The sequence below is a fragment of the Ursus maritimus genome, unplaced genomic scaffold (genome assembly GCF_017311325.1).
Source record: "Ursus maritimus isolate PB19 unplaced genomic scaffold, ASM1731132v1 scaffold_3, whole genome shotgun sequence".
Classification (NCBI taxonomy): domain Eukaryota; kingdom Metazoa; phylum Chordata; class Mammalia; order Carnivora; family Ursidae; genus Ursus; species Ursus maritimus.
Window position 1 is genome coordinate 54,778,953 of NW_024425563.1, and position 25,722 is coordinate 54,804,674.

General features: G+C 35.9%; 1 protein-coding gene across 1 annotated transcript in view; it reads right to left on the minus strand.

The window, feature by feature from the left end:
* HDAC9 (histone deacetylase 9) overlaps positions 1–25,722 on the minus strand; it is a 684,034-nt gene that overhangs the window by 26,267 nt on the left and 632,045 nt on the right. Inside the window, exon 24 of the mRNA XM_040644215.1 lies at positions 19,956–20,040. Coding sequence (XP_040500149.1) covers positions 19,956–20,040 — 85 coding nt within the window. The remainder of the gene's footprint in view (positions 1–19,955; positions 20,041–25,722) is intronic.

The window sequence follows — 25,722 nt, forward strand, 5'->3', positions numbered from 1 at the left end:
CCCTTCCCTCATCACTCTGGGGGCTAAGAGCCACTTCTCAGACTTGTTCCTGCCATTTGAGTAATATTGTCTTTTGTTATTACACACCATGGTCTCATAGGACAAGCTGGTAGTAAATCTTTCCCAATCCCCAACAACTTCAGAGATTATTAACACCTGGCACTAACAAAACACCTCACTTCATGGATTTTCCAGAGTTCAGAGCTTCTTAATAGTTTTGTTTTTTGTTTTTTTTAAAGATTTTAATTTATTTTTTGACAGAGAGAGAGAGACAGCCAGCAAGAGAGGGAACACAGGCAGGGGGAGTGGGAGAGGAAGAAGCAGGCTCCCAGTCGAGGAGCCTGATGTGGGGCTCAGTCTCAGGACACTGGGATCACATCCTGCGCCGAAGGCAGATGCTTAACGACTGAGCCAGCCAGGCGCCCCTTCTTAATAGTTTTTAAAGATAGATTTTTCAAGCTAAATGGAGAACATTATTGGGTTCCAAAGTACTGTATATATGCAAAAATAACAATGTACTGAAAGTTGGTATATCAATAGTGACCAGGTAATTTTTCATCCAAGTTAGGGCAATTTTAAGCTTAAAATGGGGCTAGAAATAAAAATTATATGTCATTGAAATGTTTATTGGTCAACAAATTGTTTTTATCAGTGGATCTATAAAATACAAAATAGTCCTATTCAAAAGTTACTTTCACAACTGAAATTCATTCTAAAAACCAAAAATAGAATAATTCATGTGTGCCAAAGCACAAAAACTAACCACTTTATATTAATTATCTAAACATTAGAAAATAACATAAGCAGAATTATGATTGCTGGTAAATAATCAGGTTAATAAATTTTTTGGCCATATTTCTCACTGATAGAATGTCACTGGTATTTTTATGAAGAATGTATTTTTTCTATCAGTGTGGTCTAAATATTTTAGACTTTTTCATAAGATTGCCTGCACTTCAAAGTGGAATTTTATGGTTAATAAATGTGAAATTGTGGCATCTTTAATTACTCTTCTCAAGAGACCATAGTATTTTTGATTGACAAATACTGTCTTCATAAGTGTGGTGCTATGTGGTAATTTCTGCTAAATGTGGAATATTTTCACTTCTAATTTTTAAAATATTGAAATGAGTGACTATTTCATAACAAATATTTTCATGACCAATGTCTTTTTCCTCCTTTCATAGGTACCTTTCTTTGGCAAACATTATATGTAAACCAAACTTAGCAAGAAAGTTTTCCCCATTTATGATTCTACAAAATTTTAAGATGCTGCAAAATCATATGACTTCTCAGTTTCATTCTATTCCAGAACAGAACATAAATTTATGTCATTAAGAATAGGAATTTTATCAATGATTCTATCAACAAACAGACATCTTTGAAAGCCCAATTATAGATTATCAAAATCAAATCCTATGGTTTGCATGTTCATCCTCAACTTGTTCATCTATTTCTTTGCTTTTGTAGGGATTAATTTAAATGTTTTTCTTTAAATTGATCAGAAACACTGTTTCTTTTTTTCTCTTCTTTTATTATATTATGTTAGTCATCATACAGTACATCCCTAGTTTTTGATGTAAAGTTCCATGATTCATTACTTGTGTATAACACCCAGTGCACCATGCAATACGTGCCCTCCTTAATACCCATCACCAGTCTATCCCATCCCCCCTGCCCAAAGCCCTCAGTTTGAGAAACACTGTTTCTGTAACTGAAATTCTTTAAGAGTTTCAAAAGCTGATACTTTTGCTTCATTTCATAACTATTTTTTATCAGCTTCACTGAGTATAGTTTACAGTCAATAAAATTTACCAATTCTAAGGGCAGGTTATGATGAACGTTTACAAATGTGTGTGGTTATACATATAACAAATACCACAATCTCAATACAGAATATTTTCTTCATCCCTAAAACCTCCTTTTGGCCCTTTGGAGTCAATTTCTTACCTTCCTTCTTGCCCCTTGACAATCACTGAAATTCTGCCACTGTACATTCGTCTTTTCTAGAATTTCATATAAATAAAACCATATACTCTGTAATCTTTAATATCTGGCTTCTTTCACTTAACATAATACTTCTGAGATTTAAAACACTTATCTTTATCTTATCATCTCTATTTTTGTTTCTTTGTATGTAGTATGATTTTTCTTTTCTCTGGCTTCCTTTAAGCTTTCATTATAATGCACCTCAGTGTGATTTTACTCATGCTTATTCTGCTTGAGATTGATTGAGCTTCTTGGATCTGTGGATTTGCAGTTTTCATCAAATTATAAAATCTTCTCCCACTATTTCTTTAAATATTTTCCCAACTGCTACCTTTTCTGGGACTCTAATTAAGGTATGTTAGCTAATTGATGCTGTCCAATATACCACTGATATACTATTTTTCAGTATTCTATTCTTTACTTGAATAGCTTCTATTACTTATTCAACTTCATTTTTTTGTTTGTTTTGTTTTGTTTTTGTCTTCTGCAGTGTATACTCTACCATTAACCCTTCCAGAGTACAGAATTTTTAAATTTCAAATACTGTATTTTTTATCTCTAAAACTTCCATTTGCATGTTTTTTAGGTTTTTCATTTTTCTCCACATTATGCTTGAACTTTCCTCTTCATATTAAGAATAACTAACATTCTTGTCTGCTAATTCTATCATGCCTTGAGTTTGTGAGTCAGTTTCTATTTAATTAGTTTGTCTTATATTTCTAGGTCATATTTTCTTACTTCATGCTTGTGGACATTAATTTGAACATATCTGGTTATTGAATTTTGTTGTGTTCTTTGAAGATGCTGGACTTTATTTGGGCATGCAGTTAAATTACTTGCAATCAGTGTGATCCCTTTGAGGCTTGCTAGTACTTTTTGTTAGATTGGTCCCAGAGCAGGTTTTAGTATAAGGCTAATTTAGTCCTAAAACTAAGAGAAAACCATTTGGATATCTCTACATGTTGTCTTATGTATTACAAGGTCTCTCCACTCTGGCTAGTAGGATGCAAACTGTTCCCAGTCCTATGTGAACTCCCTGAATTATTTAACCGGCTGATTTCCCCAGCCTTGTGGAGTTTTACCTCACGCATGTAAAGACAAAGGTTTAAAGAAACTCCTATACAGATACACAGAGTTCTTTCTCTGTGCAACAACTTAACCTCAAATATTCTGCCCCACAAATTCTAGTCACTTCAGTCTCCCCAAACTCTGATTACTTAATCTTCAACTCAGAAAAATCACTGGATTCTATTTGAATTCTCCTTCCCTATGCTGAATCATGGAAATTGCCTCATATTAGTAACCTCAGGCAACCGTAGGCCTCTTTTTCTCTTTCCTTGTTTGTTTCTTGCTGGGATCATACGTCTTTAGTATTTGTTGTCCAGTGTCCAAAAACATTGTTCCCTATATGTGTTTTTCTGGTTTTCTTTTATTTCTGATCAAAGGACAATTTCTATAGTAGTTTCCATTTATTGATTATTTTGATTAATGAATTCTAACTGATCAGAAAAAATAGAATAAAATTCAGAAACTCATTTACAAAATAGTTCAATATTATTGTAGAATAATCATCTTAAACATTTCTAAAGTATGGTTGATAATGGGCACCAAAGAAGAAATTGTGATTACAAAATTTTGAACTGCCATGCTGAAGGTCTTTTTTTCTTTTTCATCAATATCAGCTGTATTTCAAAAACTTGGTATTTCCTTTAACTGTTCAATTACCTGTATTTCATCCTGTGTTTATATAAAGGTATTGTAAATTTTGAGAAAAACAGTTTAAATTTCCATTGCTAGACTGTTGAGCCTGTTTTTTTAAAAGAAATTTTAAAATAAAATTTTATTGAACTTATACTTTTATTATCTATAAAAATTTAAGGAATTTATGTTCTCCATAACTAATGCCAAATATATTTCTATTCATTAAGACTAAGCTGTGCTCCACCAAAACCTAAATTTGCATATTAACACAAAATCAAACGATCCTATTGTCAGTGTTAGATTTTCACTATAATCTACAATAGCATCTACAATAATAGCCTACATTTCATTTTTGGCATATTTATTTCTAAAAGCTCTACTTTGATTCCATAAATTGAATGAAAAATATCAAACCATTATTAGAATTAACCGATTTTTCTGTTTGAAGCATCTAAGGACACTCTATCATTGAACCAAGACATTCTTCCAGTGGGTCAACATGTAACAACTATTAACTCACTTTGTTTATTTATTTATTTATTTATTTTTAATTTTTTTTTAATTTTAATTTTTTAAATTATGTTAGTCATCATACAGTACATCCCCGGTTTCCGATGTAAAGTTCGATGATTCATTAGTTGCGTATAACACCCAGTGCACCATGCAATATGTGCCCTCCTTACTACCCATCACCATTACCTCACTTTGGAGCTTGAAAAGAATACTTGAAATTGAAAATTTATTTAAAAAATGTAGATGCATGGTCATTTTATCCAAATAAAAAGTCATGCTTCATAAAGCGATACTTGCACATTTTGCAACTGCACTTGTTAAACTGCCTCCTTTGGCCTTAATTTTTTTTTCTTTGTTTTTCTTCTAATAATAGCATATTTTAAAGTGGACACTGCCACTCCGTCAGCAGCATTCTGTTTTTAGTGTTCATGTTACGCATGATATCACTATGTCCCCATGATGAATAATGAATATCAACAAACATTTTGTGCAAGTTTCATGGTCATTATCAGCTTTCTTAGGAAACAGCAATTGAGCACTACATTTTTTAACATGCACATTTGTTTCTGAGCACCTTTCAGCTAATAGTATTGATAGCAAAACTAAAGTATGTAACTAACCACAAAATAAATAGTTGTGAAGTCGCGATGTTCAATAATTGATGAAACCTCTGTAGAAGAAACATTCAGAGTGGAAACATTCAGGACTACTCTCTCTCTGTTTCTTGAATATATTTTATCCATCCCTAACATTTTACTCTCCACATTTCCCTAATCCCACCTTCTGGTGGTTTGGTGCCTTCATGCATGTCACCAGCCGTGGCTTTAGCACAACTGCCTGGTGTACCGGGCGGCAGCAATGTTGAATATTTCTCCTTCCACCTTCCAGGCCAGAATTTTGGGTGGCTTTTACAACTGGTGTCTGTTATTTCAACATACCATCCAGATACCACTGTTTCAGATTTCTCATTTCTCAGAAACCAAATTGGTCCCACGCCCTGTTTTTGTAAATAAAGTTTTATTGAAATACAACTGTGTTCATTACATACTGGCTATGGCTACTTCCTTGCTACAATGGAAGGATTAAGCAGCTGCAACGCAAAGCCTTACAAATTTACTATCCTACCTTGTACAGAAGAACTTTGTGGACCTCTGGTTTAAAACAAGGAAGTATGCAGACTAAGTTATTTTGTAAAAAAAAAAAAAAAAATTACTCTGGCAGCACTTTTAGAGAGTAAGTGGAGAAAGCAAGAGTGGATGTGGGTAGACCACTTTGTAGGTTATAGAAATGGTCCAGGAGAAAGCCTGATTTGGGACAGTGGCCATGGGAACAAACATAAATGGATAGATGAATGAACTGTTTAAGGGATAGGACAAACAGGATGGAATAATGGGCTTGATGAAGACAGCAATGGAAAGAAAACATGAAAACTAATTCCTAGATTCCTGTCTAGCAAAACTACAAGGATAAGGGTGCCATGTGCTTGGATCAAGAAACCTGGAAGAGGTTGAGGTTTGGGAAAAGAATAATGACAATGGCTTTGGATATGTTGACTAGATGTGCCCTTGTAGTATCAAGGGAGAGATGCTAAGCTAGAACTTTAATAAACAGACCTGAGGTCTGATCTGAAGATATACATTTTTGGAGTTATACATGTAGAGATGACTATGAAGCTATGGTCTGGGACAAACACAACAATAAGTAAAATGATATGAAACATTTACTGGATGTCTATGATATGCTTATGCTAATGTGTATGTTGTTTCATATAATTTCAAAACTACCTTGTGAGATAGAATCTTTCATTTTTTTATTTTATAGATGAGAAAACTGAAGTAAAGAGGGTTGAAATAACTTATTCATATTGTATACTTAGAAGAAGATTATATAGTGTGAAAAGGATTTAAATAGAGAATGCTGGGCTCAATAAGCAGAGATTCTACATTTAATGTTGCATTCAGGGGTGTTGGGAAGGGACTCCAAAAGTCTATTTGGTTGGCTAAAACATGGACAAAAAGCTGGTTCTCAGTGAGTGATTTAGAAATGTCAGATCTTCCTTGGTTTAATGAAGAGGAATGGATTCAAAGAATAGGGAGATTGGACTGTTAGAGTGTATTTGTCCTTTATGACCTACTTATTCATACTGGAAAGGTCCAGAAGACATGACTTTCACCATGACTCTAAGAAAAAAATTTGTGAGGGGGGTCCTGGAATTCCTGAAGAGCCTTGTGATTGCTCATTTCTGTAGACCATAACTTACAGTGGGAACTTTGGTCATTGAATTGGAAAACCTAAGTACAGTGGGAGTAATTGGATCCAGGTGGCAGGCGGGAAGTGGTAGCATTCAACTGCGAAAGGCAAGGTGGGTATGGTTGCATAATGGATATTAGACTCAAAGTAACTGGTTTGATAGAATAGTGGAATGGCCTTTAGAAGACTCAGTTACAGTGCAAGCCAGGTGGTAATATCTTGTAGGACTAGGGCAAGTTTCTCTAGAAGGATGTATATGCTCTATATCAGCATCCAAAATATGGTACTGTTTCTCCCATATCCAGGATTCATGTGTTCACAAATCAAGGGGTAGAAATGGGAGTTCACCACTCAATATTACACCTAGTCACCCACTGGCAACATTTTTACTTTCTGTGCCTGAAAACTTACACTCTGCTACCTTAAAGGTCTTCGTTCCAAATGGAGGAAAGCTTCCACCAGGGATACAACGATTCCACTGAACTGGACGTTAAAACTTCTGCCTTGCTACTTTGGACTCCTCATGCTTTTGAATCAATAGGCAAAGAAAGGAATTACTGTGCTGGCTGGGATGATTAATACTGATTATCAAGGAAAATTGGCTTGCTACTCCACAATGGAAGTGAGGAAGAGAATGTGTGAAATACAAGGAGATCCCTTTGGGCATACTTTATTATCACTATGACCTGTAACTAAGGTCAGTGGAAAACTACAACTCAATCTATGCAGGATTACTAATTCAAGAATTAAGGTTTGAATCATTCCACCAGGTAAGGGACCATAGCCAGCTGAGTTACTTCCTGAAGGCAAAGGGAATACAGAATAGGTAATAGAAGAAGGTAGTTATAAATGAACCAACTATGGCCACATGATGAATTACAGTAACAAGGAATATAACTGTCAGGAGTGTATCCTCCTTATTTATTATGAATATATTTGAATACAAGTATCTTTGTTTTCCTCCATTCCCTTCTCCTTTATTATGTAACATAAGATGCATCGACTTTATATCATAGTATTTAAGTATTGTTAAATCTTTTAAAAAGATTTTTTATATATTTATTTGACAGAGATAAGCAGGGGGAGTGGGAGAGGAAGAAGCAGGCTCATAGTGGAGGAGCCTGATGTGGGGCTCGATCCCATAACGCCGGGATCACGCCCTGAGCTGAAGGCAGACGCTTAACCGCTGTGCCACCCAGGCACCCCTAAGTATTGTTAATTTAATCATAGTATTTAAGATATGGGATATTGAGAAAAGCAAATATCACTTGAAACTGTAGCTACTCTCCTGGTGAAGTGCTTAGTGTGTTTTCAGTTGTAGTCAGGAAAGTTGTATCATGTTAGGCAGAACTATCACTCTGCTATGGTCTATAAATGGAGATTAAGTATGGTTTAAGGAGATGTGTATGGTGCCAAGTTGACAAGAGGTGGACTTGTGATGGTTAATTTTTATTGTCAATTTGACTGGGCCACAGCATACCCAGTAAAACATTTGGTTTAACTATTTGGTTAAACATTATTTGGCTAAACATTATTCTGAGTATGTCTGTGAGGGTGTTTCTGGATGAGACTAACACTAAAATCAGTAGTCTGAGTAAAGCAAATTGCCCTCCCCAGTGTGGGTAAGCTCATTCAGTAAGCTGAAGGCCGGAATAAGGGAGAATTCTCTCTCTCTGACTGACAGTCTTCAAGCTGGGACATCAATCTTCTTTTGTCTTTGGCCTTAGAGTAGAAGTTAAACTACTGGTTTTCCTAGTTCTCAGGTCTTTGTACTTGGACTGGAACTATGCCATTTACTTTTCTGGGTCTCCAGCTTGCCAGATGAAGGTTTTGGAATTCCCAGCCTCAATTACAACTGCATGAACTACTGCCTTATAATATGTATTTATTTATATTTATATTTATTATAGTTATTGTTAGTTGTATAGATTATGTCTCTCTGGAGAATCCAGACTAATACAGGTAGGGAAAAACCCAGGTGAACTTGGAACATTTTGCGATGCCAGAAACTAAGAAAGTGCTCACAAGAAGATAGAACCATGTCAAAAGGACATAGGAGCCAGCCTGAAAGAGCTCCAAATGACCAGAGCTAAAATAACTTGAGCAACAAAAATAATAATGGGAAGAAGAAGGACAGTTCCTCATTACAGATAATTCCCAAATAATAACTTCTAAAGAGTAAGGAAAATAGAAAATCAGCACTGGAATACCAGAGTAATAATTTTTGCAGGTAAGATCCACCAATGGCTGCTAAAATGAGTGACAAATTTGGAGAAGAAACAGGATATTTGCATAATTGCAAACTATCTTTCCAACATATTTATTAATTCCAAAGGGAAACATGGTAACATCACACTAGACAGCTCCTTAATCAAGTGAGCAAGGTTAACCTCACTAATAATGGGACATACTGACATTATGTACCACGGATCTGAAGCACTAAGCAACTGCTTCACTGCTGTGGTAATCTTGTCCAAAATGCATATGTTCACTTTACTCATGAGGAAACATCAGAGAATACCAAGCTGTAAGATGTTCACCAAACTAACTGACCAGTACTCCTCAAAGTGTCAAGGTCATAAAAGGTATGGAAAGACTGAGGAACTGACAGATGTGAGAAGACTGAGACACAACAACTAAAGGTAATGGGTAGTAGACTGAATCCTAGAATAGAATAAGGAAATTAGTGAAAACACTGGTGGATTCTAAAGAGAGTCTACAGTTTAGTTAATAGAATTGTATTACTGTTAATTTCTTAGTTTCTGTAATTGTGCTATGGTTATGCAAGATGTCAACATACAGGGAAGTTGGGTAAAGGTCATATGAGAACTCTGTATTATACCTGCAACTTTTCTCTAAATCTAAAATCATTTCAAAATAAAAAGTTTAATAAAATCACCTTTCTAAATCTGGCAGCAGAAAGGCCACTGGTGACCATAGTGAAATTGCAACCAGATTAGAAAGGTTCTGACAGGGACTGGAGCTAAGAAAACGGGGATGACTAGATAGAAAGAATTTTCAAGACTTTGTTCCTAAAGGGTTGAAGAGAAATGGGTGGTAAGCTGAAGGAGTGAGGTAGATGGAGTTTCCTTTTGTTTTTTTTAAGATGAGGGGTATTTTAGGATGATTAAATGTTGATGGCAATGAACTGTTCCAGGATAGTAGTTTGGTAGCTACAGTTTAAGGTTTGTTGCTGTGATGAAGGGGGGAGGTAAAGGTAAGATGGATAGAGGCTTGAGGAGACAGAAGTTTGAAGAGCAGTCTGTGAGGTAAAGCAAGATGACTTGAGAAACATAGCAGGATTATAATGGGTCCATTTGAGCTTGGTGATCATAAATTTACAGGAGGCCAAACTGCTATGATTCAGGACAATCACGAGCAGACCTGTTTATTTAGGTCCAGTGTTGGAGAAAGTTCTCTGTAGAATATATACAGGGTTGAAATTCTATTAGATTGGTAAAGTACAAAGGTAAGATTTTTAAGGAAGATTCAAAGGTAGAAGGGCAAATGAATTTAAGTGTTATTGTTTTCAAGATGGACGTAGAGGTGAAGAAAAGAAAGGAAGATGAATTAAAAGAAATGATAAATGAAATGAAATGAAACGAAGAGTATCAGGTGTGTGGGTTGGCAATTCTATGGCATATAGGTCTAATGTATCCCTCTCTGGAAGAGATATACCTGCCAGTACTGGCTTGGGATTTTTTTTTTTTTTTTCCAGGTCTGCTAAGACAGTAACAGATGGTCATCTGCTCTCCAGGTTCCTATTATTTCCTTTTTCATTCTTTATTCCTATATGTCTGAAAAACAGAACAAAAACCCTCTTTTTTATTATCTTAGTGGAGTTCCATGGAGGAGTGGAAGTACATGAGTATTTTTAATCCATTATCATTACTTGAAAATAGTGCCCTTCCTCCATTTTAACCCCACAAATAAGGTGTATTATTCTCTTGTTTCTCTTTTCTGTTGACTTTTCCTAGTAGCTTGTGCCCTTGTGTACTTGATTTTATCCAGTTATTTAAATATGTATATATTTATTTATTTGAATTCATATTTTATTGAACTTGACCTCTGCATATACTGGGGTCTAAATTAGGGATATTTTTCCTCCAGAAAGAAATTGCATTTGCTTCCTTCAGAAATAGGAGCGGACCAAGATAAAACCTATTTGATACCCATCAAATTCATATCCCCAACTTTGATGCAGACCTTAGGCTTTCTCATGCACTGATATTGTCATTTGACCTAGGGATACTCTCCCTGTTTGTGTTACTTTATTAAATTTCAACTTATTCCTTTTTTTCTTCCTATTCCCTTATATTCCCGCAAGGCTAGTAATGTATTAAAATAGTCTGTTTTAATGTAGGCAGAATCTATTATATTTTAGGAGAGGTCTAGTCTAGTGTCTATCCTGGGATACCTGGGAGTAGGAAATGTGGTGAAACTCTGTTCTTATCTGTGAAAAGAGGAACAGGAAGGTCATATGCTTTAATAGAAAGAAAGTGGGCTTTGATAGCACAGTCATATCAGAATTCAAATCTTGGTTTTACTGCTTACGTGTGGAAAGACCTTCAATAAGAGACCTAAACTTGTTAAGCCTCAATTCATTAATGAACAAGATGAGGAAACTAATTATGCTAATTATGCACTGCAGAGTTGTGTGAGGACTAGACATAATATATATAAATACCTAGCAAATGATCTTCTCCTGAACTTGACCTTCTAAACACACCTTATGTCAGTGAATGGAATCAAATGTATATATGAAGCTCATCTGGGTGCTAACAGTTGACTATATAATCACAATCATTCCTATTCTTAAAGAGTATTCAGTCTCAGAAACATGCATAGTTTTATTTATTCTCATGGTTTGATTAGTTTTGCCTTAGTAGAACATGAGTGAAAGAAAAATCATAATTACAGATACAGTTGGAATAAAAAAAAATTCCAGACAAATCTCTAAGCAAAGAGCAGACTTTCCTTTTGGTTTTGGTACATTCTAGTATTAGTGCTCCACCAAACAATAATCAGAATCTCAACATTTCAAGAGAATGGTTAATCAGAAGTTCAATATCAACTTTCAAAGACCTACATGTACAAGTTTGACCTGGCTCTGATGCAAGCAAAGGTTGGTGGGGTTAATAGTGGGAAAATGTTTAATGCTGCTTTTCTTCAACGAAGGTCTGCCTGGCCCAGGGCTGCAACGCCAAGGCCTCTGTCTCAGCCAAAAAATCTATGACAAATAGCAGCTTACACCTGACAACAGGGTTTTAAACTCAACAGGGCAGGGATTTGAAATTCTGCCAATCCTTGAATTTTTCTGTGATTAGATGTATTTTGCAAGTTTATAAGGGGCTCCAAAGTAGATTCATAACTCCATGGATCCTCATAATTTGGCACTACCCTTCTAGAGCTGACTGACTAAACCCCAATTAACCAGAACTTCCAAAACTCCAAATCTTCAGTTAAATAGTTTTTTTCCCTAAACATGTCATATTTTGAAGAAATGAAAAAAGTATACATAAAAATTGCAAAAAGAATGAATTTATTTGTGAGATAGAATAACATAATGGTTAAGACTATGGACTCTGGAGCTAGACTGCTTGATTTATGATGTTGCCTTTATCCACTTATTAACTGTCTAACTTTGGGGAAGTTAATTAACCTATATGTGCCTCAGTTTACCTCGCTGTAAACTGGAAATGAAAATAGTACTACTTCATAGGGTTGTTAAGAAGATTAAATGAGGGGCGCCTGGGTGGCACAGTTGTTAAGCATCTGCCTTCGGCTCAGGTCATGATCCCAGGGTTATGGGATTGAGCCTGCATCAGGCTCCCTGCTCAGCAGGAAGCCTGCTTCTTCCTCTCCCACTCCCCCTGCTTGTGTTCCCTCTCTCGCTGTCTCTCTCTGTCCAATAAATAAAATCTTAAAAAAAAAGAAGAAGATTAAATGAGTTAATTTATATTAATAAGAGCACTTAGAACAATACCTGGCACACTGAAAACACTCAGTAATTGTTACTTTTTTATTTGCTAGCAGCTTACAGGATTTGCATTGTGTAAATAATTTAATCTAATATCCCTCAATAACTTTAATGTCCCTCAGTAAAAAACTGATATTTAGGATGATGCTGCTTTCTCCCCTAACTTCAAGCATTTTAATTAACAAAAGTTCTTCTTCTTCTTTACGTAAACTCTAAGCCCAACTTGGGGTTCAAGCTCACTGCACAATCAAGAGTCATATACTCTACCAACTGAGCCAGCGGGCACCCCAAATTTCTTCTTACGTCTAACATTTTTCATTTTCCTTTTCAAACTATTTTTTCCTGTACTGTTCCCTATCACAGGAAGTGACACCACCATCTACTCAGCTGTCCAAGTCTGAAATCTAGAAATCCATTAATCTTCTCCATGCCAATTAATTACCATGCCAAGTCAGTTCTATTTCTGGATTAAACTGCTCACGTCTGACAATAAGCCATGCTAAATCTCCTGTCCTTACTGCAGGCATAATAATCTTCTGAAATGCAGATTTGACCATGTTCCTTCTCTGACTAAAATGAATCCCCAAATCCTTATGAATTAAAAGTTCCTTTCCAACATTGTGGGTTATCTCTTATTCTTCTCCCCTGGATCTCAACAGGATGAAGATGGAGGAGAGAGGGAAAGAGAAAGAGATAAGAAAAAAAAGATAGAAAGTCAAAATAAAATAAGAAGGAACAAAAAGAGAGAAGACTTGGGTGTGGAGTCAAGCAGCAAGTAAAGCTTGTAAGATGATTCATGCAGCACATGTTGCAATCTGAGAAACAACTCTTTAATCGGTGTGCATAGCCCCATGAGGTCAAGATATTGGACAGTTTCCTTACAAGAAGAGATGTATACAAATTCCTTTCAGTTTAGAAACAATCTGGATTTTCTCCTGATTTGTCTGATGTAAATGCCCCTTCTCCTTCTTAAGGGGGTAGGATAAAGGGGATTAGGCTGATGGGAGGAAATGGCTGAGAATGGCATTATCACTTAAAAAAAAGACAATGGTTGACTCTTTAGAACAAGTCTTACTCTAATAGCTTTGTTTCATTAATTACTATCTAGATCTCTTAATCTCAAGAGAACTGAATAGTACTCCTCTGATTATCTACTTAGTGGGTACATCAACAGTGTCTGTATTTTACTTTACTAACCAGTTATCTCCATTGGAACTAGAGTAGAAATGAAATCAATAAAATTAGCTTGCTTTTGTTTGCTTGTAACATCATTTACTTCTTCTTTTTTTTAAAGATTTTATTTGTGAGAGAGAGAAAGAGAGAGAGAGAGAGAGCACATGCACAAACGGGGAGTGGCAGGCAGAGGGAGAAGCAGGCTCCCCACTGAGAAAGGAGCCTGATATGCCCAGATTCCAGGATCCTGGGATCATGACCTGAGCTGAAGGCAGACGCTTAATTAAGTTTGAGCCACTCAGGCATCCCATATTACTTCTTATATCATTGTGGTGCTTGAACCAGTGGATAACTGACTACCTAAGTCAATTACCTGGTCACATGGTATATTCTCCAGCAATGAGAAAATCCTATCCCTTTTCATACCAGCCTCAAAAGCTGGGTAAATTCAGAGGACTACAAATTCATTTCTCATTGACCTAAATAACTCAGTGTGTGTGTGTGTGTGTGTGTGTGTGTGTGTGTGTGTGTATGTTTTAAGAAATAGAGATTTAGCTACAAGTTTTATATGCTGGAAACATGGATTTGTTTGACAAGAACATACATGACCGGGGCGCCTGGGTAGCGCAGTCGTTAAAGCGTCTGCCTTCGGCTCAGGGCGTGATCCTGGTGATCCGGGATCGAGTCCCACATCAGGCTCTTCCGCTATGAGCCTGCTTCTTCCTCTCCCACTCCCCCTGCTGTGTTCCCTCTCTCGCTGGCTGTCTCTCTGTCACATAAATAAATAAAATCTTTAAAAAAAAAAAAAAAACATACATGACCAATACTGTCCCTTCCTCATTCTGGCCTATGTAACCATTTTGCTGTGATTGGCATAATAAGAAATTCTAAGAAGACCTCAATCCACCAAACAAAGGAAGAATCCCTAGAGTGGGGAAAAGATGAGAGTGGGGGCGGAGAGGGAAAATACCAACTATTTTTTTTGTTTGTTTATGATTCTGCTTCTTATTTCCCATTTTGTTGCCACAGTAGATCTAATTTAGTAAAGTAGGATGGTGATATGCCATACCATTCCTCTTGAAATTTCTCAGAAAAGTTAAGTGGCTTACTCATCATGGTTTGTGAGTGGCAGAGAGGATTATATTGAAGTTCCTGTCATTTTTAAATCCTCTACACTAGTGTTTTTCAACTTATCAGCTGCAAACCACTGGAGGGCTGCAGCAAAAATTTTAAAGAATCCTCAAATCCTTGTGTACATATATATTTTTCTTGATCCACAAATCAAAAGATACTATGATTATCACTATCATTCAGGAGGTCTAGAAAACTGGTTGACACTTAAAAGGAGTACTCTTCTTACTAAATTTTTAAATAAATAAAAGGAAACCATGGCTCTATACTTGAGGTTTTCATATTTTGGGGTTTCACAGATCAATATCAATATCATTCATTATATGTTTCAGAGCTTAAAATTATAGTCTTTCAAACTACATGAATTTAGTTTTATGGAAAATTCACTTCATGGTTCCTCCCTTCAAAATAAGTGAAAACATTATCGTGGGCCACCACTGGTGTGAAAAAACGCATTTGGGAACCTTGCTTCTCACCTTGCAATGCAAAAGAAGGGAAGAAGAGCGCAATGGAATCTCTAAGTTATTAGGATGGGTTTTCGGAAAGGAAACATACATATGAGGATCACGTATCCTTCTCTGGGATAACTCTTACCTGGCATCACTTATTGGTGATTACAGTCATCAGCCAACAATTAGTTTCAGCTCTGAGAACTGTCACCTCAAAGATTAGTGACAGAAATGGTAGGTCACAAGTAATTCATATTCTTTCTAATTTAGAAATGATTCATCATTATGGGTTATGGAAGACAGAAGAAAAGAGCTCACATATATTTTGCCCATTCTTCTTAATCTCTTGTCTGCATGGGTTAGACAAGGAGTATAATTACCTTAGTTAGTTAAAAAAAATCAACATGGGCTAAGAAAAATTAAATGTGGCAACTATTGACAGATTAGCTGATTCATTCATTCAATAAACATTTGCACAATGTCTACTATGTGTCAGACACTGTGCAAAGGATTCAGCAATTAAAAACAAAGAACATCGGCAAAAACAATCCCTGCTATGAAAACACACAGGAAATGTACCTAATCTAGAATAACAATGAAGGGATACATGGCTTCCCAAAAGAGATAACATCTGAGCTAAGTCTAGAAAACTTAATAGGGATGAGGCAAAACACTTGTTAGTAGAGTGAACAGCATGTGCAAACATGAAGCTTCTTGACCATCTCTTCTGTCATCTCAAAAATGGCTGATCCTTGTATACATCCACCATCCTGAGATGAAACCAGAACCTGACCTGTGAGGGGTCTTTATTACCTGTCAGGAGGAATGGTTGCCCTGCCGTGTTGCCTTGTAAGATCTTTTCTTCTCGGTTAAATGAGTAACATAAACAAGGACAGGACAACAGGGATGGTCCTGCTGCCAAATATGCTCATACATGTGGCCAGGCAAAGGGCCAATGCTAATCACAGCCTCCAGCACCTGCATACCCTCAGCTGGGGGGCTCAGTTCTCAAAGAGAAATTCACATAAGGCCTGTCAGCACCTCACTGTCTGCCTCAGGACAAGGCTATCTAGGAAGGAACCTGCCTGAATGTTTCCCACATGCTACAAATCCTGCTTCTCAACATTTACATAGTTTTCTGATACTGTAGTTCCAAACTGTAGCACAAAAGAATCCTTCACAACCTGTACTAGGAGGTAGGCTGAAATTCAAACACCTCCTAGAGTTAAAAGGAGGCACCTGTGTGATGCTCAGAGACATATGTGAAGAGGAGGTTCTTCAGTTAAACAAAGGCTACCTTAAAGGCAACCTGTACAGTTGCAAATGTCCCCCATGTATAGAAGAGTCCCCATGCCCGGTTCAATGCTCTGTGGTCACCTTCCTGAATTCTGGTAATTTTTTAACATGGAAGCATTCACACATTTTCATTTTGCACTGGGATCCAAATTGTGTGGTGAGTCCTGGCTACTTTCCCCACCAAAGAGGGAAATGGGGAACCCAGTAAAGGGCCTGGAGTCCTATAAGAGCACTTGAAATGAAAGACTGGGTTATAAAACAGAGAAAAGTAATAGTAAGAGTACAATTTTATAGTTTGTAAGGAAATCTAGCATTGTTTGCTAGGCCAGAAGCCCATAATTTTAATTTCTCCAGCCATTATAAAGTTTGTTACTTGGAAACACACTGACTTTAATTTATTGGCCAAAGTCTGAAACAACCTCCTCTGTACTGATTTCTACTCTATGTCCCAAATGACAAGAGATCACTCTCATACTGTATTTTTCTTTCCCTTTACCTCGACTCACCCTTCAGTTCCTTCTCAACCACAACCTTAGTTCTTTCACCCTGTGGTGATGTTAGTATCAGTCTTTCTTGGCAAGTATCTTTTCACATCACTAGCACCTTGAATTGTATCAGGACTGGCTGCATAATTTGTAGGGTCCAGCACAAAATAAATGTGGGCCTCTTGTTCAAAACTTATAAGAATTTAAAGGCAGCAACAGTAAGAGCATTAAACCATGCACAGGGCCCTTCTACGTGTGGGACCTATGTGACTGCACAGGCTAAATGCCCATGAAGCCAGCTCTGAATCTCACTGGCCAAAACTGGGCCATGTATCCATTCCTCAACCAATCACTGTTGAGTAGGTTGACTAGTTTAGCCTTAGACTAATAACAGCTCCCCGGGAGTTGTGCATAAGTTCATCTTTCCCTGAATTGCATGGTATCTGGTGACAAGGATTCATGAGTAAAACCAGGCTTCTTCTGAGTAGAAGTGAGGAAGGCATTGTTGCTGAGTAGTCAACAACAGTACTTACTACAGTATAAGTCCATGACTAAGAAAGAGGAGGTCTTCTTCAGAAGCTCCCTTTGATGCAAGCTCTGATTCCCTAGGGCCTTGAAGATCAAATCCTACCTGCTTAAATCTGCCTACTCTTGATTCCCAGGCTCCCATGCACTTCAAATCTCTCCCCTGCTACCAACCCTTTCTATAGGTACCTCCAGGGGTGAAAAGATGTGATTCCTGTCCTCCTGACGATTATCCTCTAAATAAGGAACCAAGGACTAACAGACTATAAAATACACAAAAAACCTCAAATAATAGAAAAAAATTTAAAGAAAAATGCTACTAATTAAAATCCACATGTTATTGCTGAGAATTTGTGGAAGTATTGGATTTACAAGTGCTGGGTGCAATTCTCACTAGGAGTTCAGAAGGAAATGTAATTTTAAATGGGGTAAGTGATCAGTGTTGGGTACTATGAAATGCATTTTGGAACAGAAGACTAATATTCACAATCCATAGTGGCAGAATTCTCATACAGCAAGCTGTGACAGAATTTTTTTTTTTTTTTTTTTTTTTTTTTTTAAAGAGTCAAACAGGTTTGTTTGGCTAGAGCAGACTGCAAAACTCACTTGAAAAAGTGATTTTTTGGTAAAAGGAAAAAAGTCATGCAGTAGAAAGTCATTACTAGAAAATTAGATCTAATACAAAAGGCAACAGTACAGATTCTGAAGATACACACAAACTATGATTTTTCACACCTATGTGAAAATTGAGACCTTTGCTTCTGTTGTTCTCTTCCAAACATTCACTCTTCATCTGGCCAAAACCCTGTTCAGTCCTTCAGACCAGGCTCAGGCCCTATCACTGCCAAGAAACCTTCCTTGAGCCTTCCTCACTCTACCATCTCTCAACCCAGCTGAAAGGGACTTAAGAAAGAGAATGCTCCTTCTCCACGAGCTCAGTGCTGCTCATGGCCCTGTATTGGAAGATCTAGTTAAGTGTCTCTCACTCACTGGATTGTAACTCTTTGATGACAAAACTTTACCTTATTCTTCTTCATAACTTTTGTGCCTTGATAACTGATCGAATTATTTTCCATCAATATATCATAAGTATTCAAGAATGCTTACTGAAAGTGATATGGTCAGAATATACATAAAAATAATAACTTTTAATAATCTGTGTATAATGGCAAAAGAATGCTCAGAAAAAAATAACAATATGTATAAAAACTAGATATTTTTATACTATTGATGATCTGAAGGAGGTATTAGATTGGATGCAGATAAATATGAGAAGGCTGTCAAAGATCACTTCAAGATTCCTTTCCTTGAGATCTGGAATAACATATAATAGAGCCTCTTAATTTACTCTCAGTGGAAATGAGACAGTTGTAATGACAGGATTTTGTACCCAAGCTTATGAAATCTTCTCCAGCCTCCCCTTCTTCATCTGTCAGTTCCTTTATCTTAGTCTTTTTTCAGAGGTTTTGGTCCCTAGAATTTGAATGTTTACATTTCCATTCTCTGAAAATCTTTGAAATATGGACTTTATTCCAGTTATGATATATAGTTAATAAATATTTATGGGGTACTTATGACCAGGCATGAATGAAATTAAGTGGAGATTGCGTTGAGCTCCTGTATGGCATAATTCGTAGTCACAGCACCAGATGAATGAAACATACGGAACTCCAAATACACCCATATCTACAAATTCCTTCTGAGCAAGCAAAGGCAAGGACTCAGAAAGCTAGAAGGTGGCTTCTTCAGTGGTGTTTAAAACATGCTTCTATAGGATGATAGCAAAGCTAAAGGTTTTCCTGATCCTTTTCACACATAATTTTGCCATTTGGTTTTCTCCTTCATGCTAACATTTATGTTAATTCCTGCTTGACTGCAATGTGTGTGTGTGTGTGAGTGTGTGTGTGTGTGTGTGAATGTGTTACCATCTAAAAAAGAGTAACTCTTCAAAAAGTAGTAACAATATGAAGGCACTTGATAGTAAAGTTTCTGACTACCCTGCTTTGTTTAGTTGTATTTTCTAATAGTGAGGCTTTCTCATTAACTTTTTCCTCTCTTGACAAACTTAGAACCAGTAAATGATTACTGAATTACAACATCATTAGGAGAGAACTTACCCTTAGTTAAGATTAGACAATACAATCAAAATTTCTAGATTAATTTCATTGTTTTGGAGGACGCTGAGTGGTAGTAATGAAAAAAATCCAAGTACTTAGAAAATACGAGAAAAACAAGATTCTAAATCTAGAGCCTCTGAGTTATCAGTGTAAGGTTAGATCGCTACATTAATAGCAAGGCAGTAACACATTTAGGTATGAATATATAAAATGTGCAAATTATAATTCTAAATATGTTTCTCATACTTGGAAAACTCAAATATGTTTTTCATGTGCTTTCATTTTCAATATAACTTTAATTAGTTGTACCTGATTAGAAATTAAAAAAAAAACTTTAAAGACATACTTTGAATTTCAATGATCTTCTGTAAAGAAACAACAGCATTCATATTCGGGGTTTGGTGGAGAATATCTTCGGCAAGCGGCTCCAGCTGCAAGAAGAGTAGATAATAATGAGCAGAATATTATGACTTTATAGTAAGTCTGACAGAAGCAAAGCGAATTGAAACAACCCCCAATTCCAAAAAAAGCTTGCTCAAAGAACTAGTAAATATTTTCATTTTGCTGATATCAGTTCTAAAAGTGTAGCCAGTTTTATTTTCTGTTTTGCAGCCATGTAATTGAATTCCAAGGGGCTTTTCTATTGGTCACAAAACTAATCTATGAAGTCCCTGAAGCAGGTGCATGTCTGTGTATTATTCATTAAAAATCTGAGTTATTTGTATAATTTTTGTAGGTTCTTCACAGACCAAATTCCATCATGTCTGTATATGCAGCTGGGCCCTGCACACAAAACCTCAGGGAAGTTGTAGTAGACAGAAAGTGGGCAGTCTATTATCGATACTTTTGCAGTGTTTTTGCATCCAACCACTTTACACTCCTGGACACTTCACAATAGAAAGCCATGAGACACAGCTGCTCTTATCCAACTGCTATTAAATAAATGGTAGAGAAAATGTTCAAATAAATCCAAAGCTAAATAACTGTGCATTTTTAAGGGGAAATAGCTGTGCATTTTCATTTAACTTCTACTGTTCTTATAACTATGCAGATGTCCATTGGAAACATGGAACAAATTCCTGTCTTGCAAATATATCATGATCTTCTGGAATTACACTGATTTTTCATGGACAAGCTTAGCAAACATTGCTTTGTGAGAAATGAAGAGGAACTTTAAATAATTTACGGAGTGTTTTGGCAGAACTACATCTAATGCTGCATCCTGGGAATACCTTGATGATGTAGCTTGGTGCATAGCACCAGAAACTGCATAACCAGAACACTTGCAAACAAAATAGCTGTCTAGCTATTGTGACCCAGAAATTAAGTAATAGTAACAAAGGTATTAATAAAAAAGGAGTTTTCTTAGAAAATTTAAAGTTAATAGTCTCAAATTCAAACTGATGGTCAAACTATAATATGGCATGAAAAGGAACCGATGTCACTAGACATTGAACTGAAACATAAACTCATCTATGTCTCTTCATCTGAAGAAAAAACCCTTAAAAACTCAGGAATTCCAAGTTTCCACAGCATATGTGAGTGAATCTTCCCCCCAGGGTCTCTCTGAATTGATTATTCTATACTTCAATCATGGAATCTAAAACAATAACACCTTTCTTCCAGATGCCATAGGATAACCGACTAGCTTAGGGATATTTATACATGGGTAAATTCACTAAATACAACTTTCAAGAGTGTTTTTCTTAGCTGCCAAAGAAAAACCTTTAAAACATCAAAAGGTTATTTGCAATACAGTTTAGTGAGAGAGAAAAAAGTGTCAGTGAAAAGGTTCTGTAATCTCCAATTCTTAGAATTTTTAAAAAATAATTTTAAAAAAATCTGGTATTTCAGATAGTATCTTCAAGAATATATTATCCTAGTAACACACTCTTAACTCAGAGAAACTAATGAATCATAGGCAGAAGGTTACTTGGAAAACTTACTCCAGAATTAGATAGAGTCGAGCTACCTTGCTCATAAATACTCTTTCCTTTCACTCTGTCTCAGAGATTAGAGAAAAATTTTAATAGAAATCAGGCAGATTTTACTAATAAAACATTTTGAAACATCACTTAATGTTCAAATATCTAAGAACAAAAGAACAAGGTGATTTCAGCATATAGCTCTTCAAAAAGCTTTCCTGAGACGTTAGAGTAAAAACGCTGACAAACTGAAAGGTGCTGGCTACTGGAAAGAAAACTACAGCAAGATCATTAATGTAAAAACCTCACTTCTGAAACTCTCTTGCATTAAGATTTGTGGGCTATTTTAAGACCTGGCTTATGCAGAACGTAAATGTGATTCAGAGTGTTGAGAGTAAAAATACAAACAACCCTAAATCTACAATTTGGAATCGTCAGTTGGATATGATAAAGTTGTGTCTACTTATAAAAGCAACCCAGAGAATTAAAGCAATTACACTGATAATTTAAACCTCCCAAACCATTTCCCTGCATGTTTTAGATGAATGCCATTTAGAAGATTTAAACTTTAATAAATTGCCCCAATTTGCTTCATTTTGAGGGTATACACACAGACAGAGATGAATTCACAAAGTTCTCAATGTAGGTTCTTTATTTTTTCTTTGGTAGCTCTGCAGAGAAGGTAATAGGTAATACTCTGAATTGGCAAGAAGGCAAATGCTATTTAGAGTCTGTTTTCATAAAATTAAAACGTTGTATAGAGGGACCACAGAATTGAGTTGTCTTTTCTAGAGTGTTTGTTGATTTAATCATTCATAATTAAAAGCACTAAAAATATCTGATTAGAGCAGCTATTTAATAAATATGTGTTGCTCATTATTAGTAATCTAATAACTACATGTAATGAAATAATATTAAGTGAATAGTCATTTTTCCTAATTTGGGGCAAAAACTAAGAATAAAAAAAAGCTGTTACATATTTAGTTTGGCTAAGATGCAGCAAAATCATTGGCTATTGAGGCTAATTAATGTTAGAGTTATTAAAAGATAAATAAGGATGTATTTTATGTAAATCAGAGTACTTTTGTATATAAAACTATAGGAAGATAAAGCAGATGCAGATGTAGGAAACTGCACACACCCATCATGCTACCTTTGTTGAGCAATTCCATCAAGTAATAATATTTATCATGGAGTAATAAGATAAACTAGATAATTTTAACAGAACCTTTGACACATGAAGTTCTCACCCAGGTTTATTAGATCTAAAGCTTAAATGCAACCATTACTTACAGAACTTTATAGAAATTTTCTGACTCAGCGACAGGGACATTTATTTTTCTACATTTTTTACACAAAGTGGCAATACCATATTGATGTAATTCATATGTTTGCTAAGTTTCACATACCATGTGACTTCTAAGTATACAGCTATTTTAAAACACCATAAAAATTGTGGCCATTATCATGTTGTAAATAAATAATTTTCATATTCTTTAGAATCAGATCATTTAAATAATCAAAAGTCATTTAAGTTGGCTAAGATGCATTTATAGACATAAGCAAGGGTATCCTTGGAGAAGCTCTTGAGTAAGAGTTTTAAAACTCACTCTGTACTCGTGAGACATGAAAATCAACTTTATTATTTTCATGATCCAGAACAGAACAGAACAGAACAAGCTAAATAGAGATTTTGCAAATAGGTACATGAGGATAGATGTATACGTTAATCAAGCTAAGGATCTACTAACTACTCTTGTTAGCTTTTTTGTTTCCCAAATATGCCAAATATTTTCACACTTTTTAAAAGACTTTATTTATTCTGTTTCTTCTAAATTCGATCTTCTCTATCATTCTTGAATTGATGAAACCTTACTAAATTATCCAAACACCAAAACAAAAATGGCCTGCTCTACGAAATCTTTTCTAAAATTCTCTTATAGAGCAAATTGCTTCCACCTCTGTGCTTCCTGTCCACACAAATATTCTTGTTTATTCTACACATTACTGTAGTAAGCCATGTCTGTCATTTTCTACTTTGTTGTGAGCCATTTAAAGGCAAAGATAGAGCCTGGGATATGGTGGGTATTTTAAAAATGTTGAATGAATGAAGGAAAGATTAATTGAAAGAAAACATGAAGGGGCTGCCTTTATCCTGCCCTCGAGAGCTAAGAGACCTAAATGGAATAGGTTCTTCTCTTGGTTGCCTGCTATAGTCAGGGCATGGTTTAGGGTGAAAGACTAGGAAGAACAACAGTGATAATTCATTTTTAAATTAATATAATTGATTTTAATTGATTTTTGAACTTTAATTTTTAAATTGAGCAACAATTTCTTTAAACTTACTTATTAATTCCAGTAATGTATATATGAATAATTTTGTATAGATTTTCTACAAACACAATTATATCATCTGTAAAAAATAATAGATTTGTTTATTCCTCTCCAATCTTTTTTATTTTTTATTCTTTTCCTACCCTATTGCACAGTCTAGGACCACTGTGCAATGTTAAAATGAAGCAGTAAAAGTGAGTCTTTGCCTTGCTTTTGATTTCAAAGAAAAATTCCCATATTTCACCCTTAAATCTGATGCATACTGTAAAATGTTTGTAGCTATCCTTTATGAAGTTAATAAAGTTTCTTTTTATCGCCAGTTTGCCAAAAGTAGTTATCATAATTGGGTGTTTAATTAATCAACTGATTTTTAAGCATCTATTGAAATGGTATATTTCTTCATCATTCTCTCAATGTGGCAAATTATAATTACTTACTTTGGAATTTTTAAAAAAGATTTTATTTACTCATTTGAGAGAGAGAGAAAGAGAGTGCACAAGCGAGAGGGGAGAGGAAGAGGGAGAAGCTGACTCCCTGTTGAGAAGGGAGCCGGACTAGGGCTGGATCCTAGGACCCAGAGATCATGACCAGAGCAAAAGGAAGTGCTTAATCATCGGAGCCATCCAGGTGCCCTTATTTTGGAATAATAATGTGTTCCTGGCTTAAATACAACTTTGTTACAGGTTTTTAAGATACTGACGAATGGCTAGTATTTTGCTTAGTGTTTTAGCTGCTATGCTTATGAGCAAAATGTTCCTATAATATTCCCTTCTTATAATGTTCTTTTAAGTTTGAGGTATCATATTACACTGGTCTCAAAAAAATCAGTTGGGAAGTGTTCTTCCCATCCTCTCCCTCCCTTTACTCTAAAACAGTATAAATTATAGAATTCACTCATGAAGCATATGGGTCTATATGAATCTAGTATTTTTTCTTGGTAAATCTGGCACTCAAGACTCAATTTTGTTAATAATTATAGTGCCACTCAAGTTTTCTGTCTTTTTGATTCAGTTTTTAGAAGGTTTTATTTTTATAAGAAATTTTCCATTTCAAATAAAATTTAAACTTTTTTTACAGAATAATTTTTCTTTAATACATTAAAATCTGTAGTAAAACCCCCTTTTTCATTTTGAGTACTGGTAATGTGTAACTTTGTTAATCAGTCTTGCTAGAGTTCTATCAATTTTGTTAATTATTTCAAAGTACTAAACTTTGACTTTAAAAAAATCATATATTATACATTTGTTTTGTATTTCATTATTTCTTCTCTTTATATTTCTTTTGCTTCATGTTTAATTTATTGCTTCCATTTTTCGACTTCTTCATTTGTATGCTTCTATCTTTAATTTTAAACTTTCTATTCTAATATACACATTTAAAAGCTTTATAATTTTGGGGGAGTTAAGATGGCGGAGGAGTAGGGAACCCCTTTTTCAGCCGGTCCCCTGAGTCGAGTTGGATAGGTACCAGACCAGCCTGAATATCCATGGAATCAGCCTGAGATGCAGGAAGATACATCTGGATCTCTACAAATGAACATCTCCAGCGCTGAGTATTGAGGTATGAAGTGGGGAGCCGTGAAACCGCGCGCAGATATCGGAAGATAAATGGAAGGCGGAGGGAGCCGCCGTTTGGGCCCCGGGAAGAAGTAGCCACCTGCACAGGGGAGCAGGCGGACTCGTGGAGCGGCACCTGCGAGAGAGCAGACTGAGACCGTGAGCCGGGAACGCGCGCCACCAGACTGAAACGGAGCTCTGGTGTGCTCACTGGAACCAGACTGAGACTGGGAGTTCTGGAGCGCGTGGGGGCGGCTGGTGGCTGGTGGTGTTAGAAACACAAAGGACAGAGATGTAC